This window comes from Pelobates fuscus, chromosome 9, assembly GCF_036172605.1.
Source record: "Pelobates fuscus isolate aPelFus1 chromosome 9, aPelFus1.pri, whole genome shotgun sequence".
In the NCBI taxonomy this organism is placed as follows: Eukaryota; Metazoa; Chordata; class Amphibia; order Anura; family Pelobatidae; genus Pelobates; species Pelobates fuscus.
The window spans coordinates 14,919,824-14,933,043 of record NC_086325.1 but is presented as its reverse complement, the minus strand read 5'-3'; the positions used below and the strand labels follow the sequence as shown (position 1 = coordinate 14,933,043).

General features: G+C 43.7%; 1 protein-coding gene across 4 annotated transcripts in view; it reads right to left on the bottom strand.

Annotated features, from left to right (window-relative positions):
* Window positions 1–13,220, bottom strand: part of MAP4K1 (mitogen-activated protein kinase kinase kinase kinase 1) — a 108,983-nt gene that overhangs the window by 17,573 nt on the left and 78,190 nt on the right. For all 4 annotated transcript variants that reach the window (XM_063431256.1, XM_063431254.1, XM_063431255.1 and 1 more), the window contains 8 exons: window positions 9,962–10,017; window positions 9,253–9,300; window positions 9,050–9,092; window positions 8,737–8,809; window positions 7,487–7,618; window positions 7,155–7,217; window positions 883–964; window positions 248–370 (listed from right to left, as the gene is read on the bottom strand). In XM_063431256.1, the coding sequence (XP_063287326.1) occupies window positions 248–370; window positions 883–964; window positions 7,155–7,217; window positions 7,487–7,618; window positions 8,737–8,809; window positions 9,050–9,092; window positions 9,253–9,300; window positions 9,962–10,017 (620 nt within the window). The remainder of the gene's footprint in view (window positions 1–247; window positions 371–882; window positions 965–7,154; window positions 7,218–7,486; window positions 7,619–8,736; window positions 8,810–9,049; window positions 9,093–9,252; window positions 9,301–9,961; window positions 10,018–13,220) is intronic.

Sequence of the window (13,220 nt, the reverse complement as noted above, 5' to 3'; positions counted from 1 at the left end):
TACTAATGATAGGAACAGACTTAGAAGAACATCACTGCCAGTTCTTCTAAGTCTGTTTTTTTCTGTGAATCAGAGCACCACATCTAGGTTATCATCCTGAGTGCTCTAATTGATGCAGGACCAGAGGGTGTTCTAAAAGTAGTCTGCACCCACCAATACTAAAGACCACATGCTCCACCCACCAGACCACTGGTGACCATGCCACAGTTGTAGATCCATCTAAAATATTAGCTGAAATCTCCTTCACCTCCTCAAAATCCTCTTCTTCCTCTGGGTAAGGAGTTTCCCTCTGCTTCTCAGGATTTCGTAACTTCTCCAGCAATTCCTGGGTGAGAGAAGCGTTGAGTCCGGGCTGAGCGACAAACTGGTGCTGTGAGGACAAAAATCAGGGGAAAAGTGAGGAGACCTCTGATATTAATCCTCGACATCTATAAGAATGTTGAGAAAACCGAGAATGAGTGGTGTCATTTTATGCAATGGGGTGAAATACTAAGAATCCGCATAGGATTCTAAATTAAAGCCTAAAGGAATGTAGTTTTTTTTCATTTAATAGACCTACTATAAAATTTATTGGAGAAGTGAAATACACAGATGGAACATAAATGCAGAATAAAACAGTCATTTTCCATATGGATTGAGCAAACATTTAAAACTACTGATTATTGTACTATTACTGCTAAGTATATTATTACAGCTTATTCTAGAATTAACGCTCATTTTATTGTAACAGCTTAGAATATTACCACAGCTTATTGTACTATAACTGCTGAGTATATTATTACAGCTTATTCTAGAATTACAGCTTAATGTATTATTAGAGACTATATTTTTATTGCACCTTATTGTATAATTAGTGTTTTCCCTAATTACTGAGGCACTTACAGTCAGCAGTTTAGAGGCGCTGGGTCTCTTCTTGGCGCTTTTTGTTAATGTCACCTTTATAAAGTTGTGAAATCCTCCAGACCTGAAAGAGAAAGCATTGAGTTGGGAATGTGTTTCCTATATATGAACGGACACAGCAAAGCAATACAACCGACTGTTTCATTACTGTAACATCTTACATATCAGCCTATTGCATCAACGTGGGGTCTGATCACCCACCTCCAGCTAGTGTCTATCATTTCATTTAATATCACATCAACGTGGGGTCTGATCACCCACCTCCAGCCAGTGTCTATCATTTCATTTAATATTACATCAACGTGGGGTCTGATCACCCACCTCCAGCTAGTGTCTATCATTTCATTTAATATCACATCAACGTGGGGTCTGATCACCCACCTCCAGCTAGTGTCTGCTATTTAATTTAATATTACATCAACGTGGGGTCTGATCACCCACCTCCAGCTAGTGTCTATCATTTAATTTAATATCACATCAACGTGGGGTCTGATCACCCACCTCCAGCCAGTGTCTATCATTTTATTTAATATTACATCAACGTGGGGTCTGATCACCCACCTCCAGCCAGTGTCTATCATTTCATTTAATATTACATCAACGTGGGGTCTGATCACCCACCTCCAGCTAGTGTCTATCATTTAATTTAATATCACATCAACGTGGGGTCTGATCACCCACCTCCAGCCAGTGTCTATCATTTTATTTAATATTACATCAACGTGGGGTCTGATCACCCACCTCCAGCCAGTGTCTATCATTTCATTTAATATTACATCAACGTGGGGTCTGATCACCCACCTCCAGCCAGCGTCTATCATTTTATTTAATATCACATCAACGTGGGGTCTGATCACCCACCTCCAGCTTGTGTCTATCATTTAATTTAATATTACATCAACGTGGGGTCTGATCACCCACCTCCAGCCAGTGTCTATCATTTAATTTAATATTACATCAACGTGGGGTCTGATCACCCACCTCCAGCTTGTGTCTATCATTTCATTTAATATCACATCAACGTGGGGTCTGATCACCCACCTCCAGCCAGTGTCTATCATTTCATTTAATATTACATCAACGTGGGGTCTGATCACCCACCTCCAGCTAGTGTCTATCATTTAATTTAATATCACATCAACGTGGGGTCTGATCACCCACCTCCAGCCAGTGTCTATCATTTTATTTAATATTACATCAACGTGGGGTCTGATCACCCACCTCCAGCCAGTGTCTATCATTTCATTTAATATTACATCAACGTGGGGTCTGATCACCCACCTCCAGCCAGCGTCTATCATTTTATTTAATATCACATCAACGTGGGGTCTGATCACCCACCTCCAGCTTGTGTCTATCATTTAATTTAATATTACATCAACGTGGGGTCTGATCACCCACCTCCAGCCAGTGTCTATCATTTAATTTAATATTACATCAACGTGGGGTCTGATCACCCACCTCCAGCTTGTGTCTATCATTTCATTTAATATCACATCAACGTGGGGTCTGATCACCCACCTCCAGCCAGTGTCTATCATTTCATTTAATATTACATCAACGTGGGGTCTGATCACCCACCTCCAGCTAGTGTCTATCATTTTATTTAATATCACATCAACGTGGGGTCTGATCACCCACCTCCAGCCAGTGTCTATCATTTTATTTAATATTACATCAACGTGGGGTCTGATCACCCACCTCCAGCTAGTGTCTATCATTTTATTTAATATCACATCAACGTGGGGTCTGATCACCCACCTCCAGCCAGTGTCTATCATTTTATTTAATATTACATCAACGTGGGGTCTGATCACCCACCTCCAGCCAGTGTCTATCATTTCATTTAATATTACATCAACGTGGGGTCTGATCACCCACCTCCAGCTAGTGTCTATCATTTTATTTAATATTACATCAACGTGGGGTCTGATCACCCACCTCCAGCTAGTGTCTATCATTTTATTTAATATCACATCAACGTGGGGTCTGATCACCCACCTCCAGCCAGTGTCTATCATTTTATTTAATATTACATCAACGTGGGGTCTGATCACCCTCCTCCAGCCAGTGTCTATCATTTTATTTAATATTACATCAACGTGGGGTCTGATCACCCACCTCCAGCCAGTGTCTATCATTTCATTTAATATTACATCAACGTGGGGTCTGATCACCCACCTCCAGCTAGTGTCTATCATTTTATTTAATATCACATCAACGTGGGGTCTGATCACCCACCTCCAGCCAGTGTCTATCATTTTATTTAATATTACATCAACGTGGGGGCTGATTACCCACCTCCAGCCAGTGTCTATCATTCTATTTAATATTACATCAACGTGGAGTCTGATCACCAACCTCCAGCCAGTGTCTATCATTCTATTTAATATTACATCAACGTGGGGTCTGATCACCCACCTCCAGCCAGTGTCTATCATTTCATTTAATATTACATCAACGTGGGGTCTGATCACCAGCCTCCAGCCAGTGTCTATCATTTAATTTAATATTACATCAACGTGGGGTCTGATCACCCACCTCCAGCTTGTGTCTATCATTTTATTTAATATCACATCAACGTGGGGTCTGATCACCCACCTCCAGCCAGTGTCTATCATTTTATTTAATATTACATCAACGTGGAGTCTGATCACCAACCTCCAGCCAGTGTCTATCATTTCATTTAATATTACATCAACGTGGGGTCTGATCACCAACCTCCAGCCAGCCAGTGTCTATCATTTCATTTAATATTACATCAACGTGGAGTCTGATCACCAACCTCCAGCCAGTGTCTATCATTTTATTTAATATCACATCAACGTGGGGTCTGATCACCCACCTCCAGCTAGTGTCTATCATTTTATTTAATATCACAGCAACGTGGGGTCTGATCACCCACCTCCAGCCAGTGTCTATCATTTCATTTAATATTACATCAACGTGGGGGCTGATTACCCACCTCCAGCCAGTGTCTATCATTCTATTTAATATTACATCAACGTGGAGTCTGATCACCAAGCTCCAGCCAGTGTCTATCATTCTATTTAATATTACATCAACGTGGGGTCTGATCACCCACCTCCAGCCAGTGTCTATCATTTCATTTAATATTACATCAACGTGGGGTCTGATCACCAGCCTCCAGCCAGTGTCTATCATTTAATTTAATATTACATCAACGTGGGGTCTGATCACCCACCTCCAGCTTGTGTCTATCATTTCATTTAATATTACATCAACGTGGGGTCTGATCACCAGCCTCCAGCCAGTGTCTATCATTTTATTTAATATTACATCAACGTGGGGTCTGATCACCAACCTCCAGCCAGCCAGTGTCTATCATTTCATTTAATATTACATCAACGTGGGGTCTGATCACCAACCTCCAGCCAGTGTCTATCATTTCATTTAATATTACATCAATGTGGGGTCTGATCACCCACCTCCAGCCAGTGTCTATCATTTCATTTAATATTACATCAACGTGGGGTCTGATCACCAACCTCCAGCCAGTGTCTATCATTTCATTTAATATTACATCAATGTGGGGTCTGATCACCCACCTCCAGCCAGTGTCTATCATTTCATTTAATATTACATCAACGTGGAGTCTGATCACCAACCTCCAGCCAGTGTCTATCATTTCATTTAATATTACATCAACGTGGGGTCTGATCACCCACCTCCAGCTAGTGTCTATCATTTCATTTAATATTACATCAACGTGGAGTCTGATCACCAACCTCCAGCCAGTGTCTATCATTTCATTTAATATTACATCAACGTGGGGTCTGATCACCAACCTCCAGCCAGTGTCTATCATTTTATTTAATATTACATCAACGTGGGGTCTGATCACCAACCTCCAGCCAGTGTCTATCATTTCATTTAATATCACATCAACGTGGAGTCTGATCACCAACCTCCAGCCAGTGTCTATCATTTCATTTAATATCACATCAACGTGGGGTCTGATCACCAACCTCCAGCCAGTGTCTATCATTTCATTTAATATTACATCAACGTGGGGTCTGATCACCAACCTCCAGCCAGTGTCTATCATTTCATTTAATATTACATCAACGTGGGGTCTGATCACCAACCTCCAGCCAGTGTCTATCATTTCATTTAATATCACATCAACGTGGGGTCTGATCACCCACCTCCAGCCAGTGTCTATCATTTCATTTAATATCACATCAACGTGGGGTCTGATCACCCACCTCCAGCCAGTGTCTATCATTTCATTTAATATTACATCAACGTGGGGTCTGATCACCAACCTCCAGCCAGTGTCTATCATTTAATTTAATATTACATCAACGTGGGGTCTGATCACCAACCTCCAGCCAGTGTCTATCATTTCATTTAATATTACATCAACGTGGGGTCTGATCACCCACCTCCAGCCAGTGTCTATCATTTCATTTAATATTACATCAACGTGGAGTCTGATCACCAACCTCCAGCCAGTGTCTATCATTTCATTTAATATTACATCAACGTGGGGTCTGATCACCCACCTCCAGCTAGTGTCTATCATTTCATTTAATATTACATCAACGTGGAGTCTGATCACCAACCTCCAGCCAGTGTCTATCATTTCATTTAATATTACATCAACGTGGGGTCTGATCACCAACCTCCAGCCAGTGTCTATCATTTTATTTAATATTACATCAACGTGGGGTCTGATCACCAACCTCCAGCCAGTGTCTATCATTTCATTTAATATCACATCAACGTGGAGTCTGATCACCAACCTCCAGCCAGTGTCTATCATTTCATTTAATATCACATCAACGTGGGGTCTGATCACCAACCTCCAGCCAGTGTCTATCATTTCATTTAATATTACATCAACGTGGGGTCTGATCACCAACCTCCAGCCAGTGTCTATCATTTCATTTAATATTACATCAACGTGGGGTCTGATCACCAACCTCCAGCCAGTGTCTATCATTTCATTTAATATCACATCAACGTGGGGTCTGATCACCCACCTCCAGCCAGTGTCTATCATTTCATTTAATATCACATCAACGTGGGGTCTGATCACCCACCTCCAGCCAGTGTCTATCATTTCATTTAATATTACATCAACGTGGGGTCTGATCACCAACCTCCAGCCAGTGTCTATCATTTAATTTAATATTACATCAACGTGGGGTCTGATCACCCACCTCCAGCCAGTGTCTATCATTTCATTTAATATTACATCAACGTGGGGTCTGATCACCCACCTCCAGCCAGTGTCTATCATTTCATTTAATATTACATCAACGTGGGGTCTGATCACCCACCTCCAGCCAGTGTCTATCATTTCATTTAATATTACATCAACGTGGGGTCTGATCACCAACCTCCAGCCAGTGTCTATCATTTCATTTAATATCACATCAACGTGGGGTCTGATCACCAACCTCCAGCCAGTGTCTATCATTTCATTTAATATCACATCAACGTGGGGTCTGATCACCAACCTCCAGCCAGTGTCTATCATTTCATTTAATATCACATCAACGTGGAGTCTGATCACCCACCTCCAGCCAGTGTCTATCATTTCATTTAATATTACATCAACGTGGGGTCTGATCACCAACCTCCAGCCAGTGTCTATCATTTCATTTAATATCACATCAACGTGGGGTCTGATCACCAACCTCCAGCCAGTGTCTATCATTTCATTTAATATTACATCAACGTGGGGTCTGATCACCAACCTCCAGCCAGTGTCTATCATTTCATTTAATATTACATCATGGGTCTTCTTTCAGTTGATGCAGTGAACCTCTTTCTCATTTTAAGGGGTTTGCGACACAATGCAATATTTTTATTCCTTTTTTCATCTCTTCAAAATTTCAACCATATTTTGTACATTTAAATATTTTCATTTTCCCCACAGTATTGTATAGTTTGTATGTTCTCATTCAATAGTTTATTTTTTTTTGCACATTTTGTATATACTTGAATGTGTTGCTTTGTTAAATTTAAGCTTTGAACTTTTTGTTCTTGACCTGTTGACAGGTGTTTATTTCCTACTAGACCAGCTGTAATTAGTTCTGCCAATAACACTATGTGGCGGCATTGTTTGTCACTAATTAGTGCAACATAATACAGAAGGTTTATTGAATACTATAATCTCTTAATCCTCTGATCTCCCCCCAGAATTTAGATACCAGGAGAGGCGGTGGACGTCGCTCTGATTGCCATTAAGAACTTACTGCTTTGGAGAAGTCGATACTCACCATTTTGACTTGTCTTTAAGCTTCGGAGGTTGAAAACCACTCTTGGACATCAAAAAGAGAACGCTAGAAAAAAGGAAGATGTTTGTGAGACCCTACATCGTGATAGAAATCTACCGGTGTGTGCGAAATTCCAACACCATATCACCCAACAAATCCCACCATTAAATCAACAAACACAACTCTCCAATCAGAAAGATACTGTAATCCGAATTCAAGAAACAACATAATTTGAAATTGAAGCTCTTGGTTTTTATGTAATGTGCCCATTCCTCGCATTAATTAAGATTAGTGTTTTCTTGGTTCTGTTCGAGAATTAGTGACCCGACACCTACCGTAAAGGGTGAATATGAAACATGGGTGGTTGCAGCTCTGTAAGCTCAATAGCTGTGATCCCGAGAGACCAGATATCGCACAGCTCTGTATAACCGCCTTTCAGTTCTACAGCCGCCACTTCCGGAGCCATCCTGCAAGAAAATATTGTAAGCTCTGTAGTCAAGCACACTGCTTTAAAGGAACTCTCCAGTGCCAGAAAAACATATCCGTTTTCCTGGCACTGCAGGACCCTGCAGTGCCCCCCTCCGCCCCCACCCCATGTTGCTGAAAGGGTTAAAACCCCTTTAGTGACCTACCTGAATCTAGCGCCGATGACCCTCGGTGCTGGGTCAGGCTCTGCCCACAATCCTTCCCCATCGACATCAGCCGGCGGGGGAGACATCATGCGCAGCAATGGCCGCGTACACATTAGACCTCCCCATAGGAAAGCATTATTCAGTGCTTTCCTATGGGGATTCTGGCGACGCTGGGGGTCCTCATGCATAACGTAAGGACGTCCAGCGTAGTATAAAACACTTTTCGTGTTCTAAGAAAACAGAACTCCCTCTAGTGGCTTTCTGATAGATACACTTGAGGGTTAAGGGTGGTGGGAATTGGCACCCAGACCGCTCCAATGGGCAGAAGTGGTCTGGGTGTCTGGAGTGTCCCTTTAAAGGACCACTATAGTGCCAGGAAAATATACTCGTTTTCCTGGCACTATAGCGCCCTGAGGGTGCCCCCACCCTCAGGGACCCCCTCCCGCCGGGCTCTGGGGAGAGTAAAGGGTTAAAACTTACCTTTATTCCAGCGCCGGGCGGGGAGCTCTCCTCCTCCTCTCCGCCTCCGATCCTCCCTTTCGGCTGAATGTGCATGCGCGGCAAGAGCTGCGCGCGCATTCAGCCGGTCTCATAGGAAAGCATTTACAATGCTTTCCTATGGACGCTTGCGTTTTTAAATGGACAGACTCAGTGGAAGAGATGCCTTCAACCATTCTGAGGCCAATAAAATGAGAATCATTGAGTTGGGCAATGGTTATCCCTGTTTTATTATCCACTGAATCATTTAGCCTGAAATGATGCACTCTTTTCTGTGAGCCCACTTGGTGGAGGGTAAAAAGTTCTGTGTGCGACGTCTGTTCTTTTAAAAAAAAAACATTTATTTAGCAGAATTTTCACTCCAAAGCAGGATAAAAAATAAATAAACAAATAACAAGGAAATAGAAAGTTATGAGCAGTACATGACACTATAGGCCCTTTTTTTATTTCGTTACCAATATGGCGTCCCAATAAAAGAATTTCTCCTGGCGAAAGTGGCCGTGAGCTGCGCGGATATCCCAAAATCCGCTGCAAAGAGAAAGAAGAGCGTCATGGAAGAAGGGAGCTGGGGGATTGTGTAGGTTCTGAGAATGTGAGGGGGTACCTCAGCGGGAGGCGACAACAGAGCGGCTGAGAAAGCCAAAAACATTGGTACAAACTTGATGGCACCATCCACAGACCGCTAATTAAAGATCTTGAGATAAATAATTAACTTCAAGACAAAACTCAACTGCCCGGGATCTTTCGTACCCAAGAGCTGACACTCACCTAATTTAACGTCCCCTTTGTCATTGAGAAGGATGTTTGCTCCCTGAAACAGACGCACAAGGAATGTAATCACATTGGTATTGTTTGCATTGTTTGAGCAGAGGGCTTGCAATCTACATGTTCTGGTGAAAACATGGACGAGGACAGAGTAAGGAAGTAGGAATAAAATCACCATCACCTTCCTAATGTCTTGGTGTACCTACCTTAATGTCTCGGTGTATCTTCCCCTGGTTATGGAGGTAAAACAGACCCTGTGTATAGGAAAAAGGAAGGGTGAGTGTGTATTGCTCCCTTTAAGCATACTATAGAGAGTTATTCAACACAGTCACAGTAAGAAATTATACTCGTTTGGGATTCTTAACTGTTTCAGACTGCCTGTCTGTCCATCACTGTTTGCCTGTTTGTCCATCAATGTCTGCCTGCCTGTCCATCAATGTCTGCCTGCCTGTCCATCAATGCCCGCCTGCCTGTCCATCAATGCCCGCCTGCCTGTCCATCAATGCCCGCCTGCCTGTCCATCAATGCCCGCCTGCCTGTCCATCAATGTCTGCCTGCCTGTCCATCAATGTCTGCCTGCCTGTCCATCAATGTCTGCCTGCCTGTCCATCAATGCCCGCCTGCCTGTCCATCAATGTCTGCCTGCCTGTCCATCAATGTCTGCCTGCCTGTCCATCAATGCCCGCCTGCCTGTCCATCAATGCCCGCCTGTCTGTCCATCAATGCCCGCCTGTCTGTCCATCAATGCCCGCCTGCCTGTCCATCAATGTCTGCCTGTCTGTCCATCAATGTCTGCCTGTCTGTCCATCAATGTCTGCCTGTCTGTCCATCAATGCCCACCTTCCTGTCCATCAATGTCTGCCTGTCTGTCCATCAGTATCTGCTGGTCTGTCCCAGACTCTGATAATGTCTTACCTGTAAGGTCTCTCTGCACACATACGCTGTCTGCTGCTCAGAGAGGGCTCCGGTCACTGATGCAAAAAAGGACGCAAAAATCATTTAAAATGAAACAATAGCAGCATTAAACAGCAAGGTCATCCATCTAAAACACGCTCAGTCCTTTCTCACTAGAAACCAGCACTCACCAATACTGTGCCAACACACCTCCAAACTACATAAAACACCTCCATACTACACCAACACACCTCCATACTACACCAACACACCTCCATACTACACCAACACACCTCCATACTACACCAACACACCTCCATACTACACCAACACACTTCCATACTACACCAACACACTTCCATACTACACCAACACACCTCCATACTACACCAACACACCTCCATACTACACCAACACACCTCCATACTACACCAACACACCTCCATACTACACCAACACACCTCCATACTACACCAAAACACCTCCATACTACACCAACACACCTCCATACTACACCAACACACCTCCATACTACACCAAAACACCTCCATACTACACCAACACACCTCCATACTACACCAACACACCTCCATACTACACCAACACACCTCCATACTACGCCAACACACCTCCATACTACGCCAACACACCTCCATACTATACCAACACACCTCCATACTACACCAAAACACCTCCATACTACACCAACACACCTCCATACTACACCAACACACCTCCATACTACACCAAAACACCTCCATACTACACCAACACACCTCCATACTACACCAACACACCTCCATACTACACCAACACACCTCCATACTACACCAAAACACCTCCATACTACACCAACACACCTCCATACTACACCAACACACCTCCATACTACACCAACACACCTCCATACTACACCAAAACACCTCCATACTACACCAACACACCTCCATACTACACCAACACACCTCCATACTACACCAACACACCTCCATACTACACCAAAACACCTCCATACTACACCAACACACCTCCATACTACACCAACACACCTCCATACTACACCAACACACCTCCATACTACACCAACACACCTCCATACTACACCAACACACCTCCATACTACACCAAAACACCTCCATACTACACCAACACACCTCCATACTACACCAACACACCTCCATACTACACCAACACACCTCCATACTACACCAACACACCTCCATACTACACCAACACACCTCCATACTACACCAACACACCTCCATACTACACCAACACACCTCCATACTACACCAACACACCTCCATACTACACCAACACACCTCCATACTACACCAACACACCTCCATACTACACCAAAACACCTCCATACTACACCAAAACACCTCCATACTACACCAGCACACCTCCATACTACACCAAAACACCTCCATACTACACCAAAACACCTCCATACTACACCAACACACCTCCATACTACACCAAAACACCTCCATACTACACCAACACACCTCCATACTACACCAACACACCTCCATACTACACCAAAACACCTCCATACTACAGCAAAACACCTCCATACTACGCCAACACACCTCCATACTACGCCAACACACCTCCATACTACACCAACACACCTCCATACTACACTAACACACCTCCATACTTCACCAAAACACCTCCATACTACACCAACACACCTCCATACTACACCAACACACCTCCATACTACACCAAAACACCTCCATACTACACCAAAACACCTCAATACTACACCAACACACCTCCATACTACACCAAAACACCTCCATACTACACCAACACACCTCCATACTACACCAAAACACCTCCATACTATACCAACACACCTCCATACTACACCAACACACCTCCATACTACACCAACACACCTCCATACTTCACCAAAACACCTCCATACTACACCAACACACCTCCATACTACACCAAAACACCTCCATACTACACCAACACACCTCCATACTACGCCAAAACACCTCCATACTACGCCAAAACACCTCCATACTACACCAACACACCTCCATACTACACCAACACACCTCCATACTACACCAAAACACCTCCATACTACACCAAAACACCTCCATACTACACCAACACACCTCCATACTACACCAACACACCTCCATACTACACCAAAACACCTCCATACTATACCAACACACCTCCATACTACACCAACACACCTCCATACTACACCAACACACCTCCATACTACACCAACACACCTCCATACTACACCAAAACACCTCCATACTACACCAACACACCTCCATACTACACCAACACACCTCCATACTACACCAAAACACCTCCATACTACACCAAAACACCTCCATACTACACCAGCACACCTCCATACTACACCAACACACCTCCATACTACACCAACACACCTCCATACTACGCCAACACACCTCCATACTACACCAACACACCTCCATACTACACCAACACACCTCCATACTACACCAAAACACCTCCATACTACACCAACACACCTCCATACTACACCAACACACCTCCATACTACACCAAAACACCTCCATACTACACCAAAACACCTCCATACTACACCAAAACACCTCCATACTACACCAAAACACCTCCATACTACACCAACACACCTCCATACTACACCAGCACACCTCCATACTACACCAACACACCTCCATACTACACCAACACACCTCCATACTACACCAACACACCTCCATACTACACCAAAACACCTCCATACTACACCAACACACCTCCATACTACACCAGCACACCTCCATACTACACCAGCACACCTCCATACTACACCAGCACACCTCCATACTACACCAACACACCTCCATACTACACCAACACACCTCCATACTACACCAACACACCTCCATACTACACCAACACACCTCCATACTACACCAACACACCTCCATACTACACCAACACACCTCCATACTACACCAACACACCTCCATACTACACCAACACACCTCCATACTTCACCAAAACACCTCCATACTACACCAAAACACCTCCATACTACACCAACACACCTCCATACTACACCAACACACCTCCATACTATACCAACACACCTCCATACTACACCAACACACCTCCATACCACACCAACACACCTCCATACTATACCAACACACCTCCATACTACAGCAGCACACACCCCTATTAAACCTACATTCCCCACTACATCAAATCACACCTCCATACTACACCAACACAACTCCAC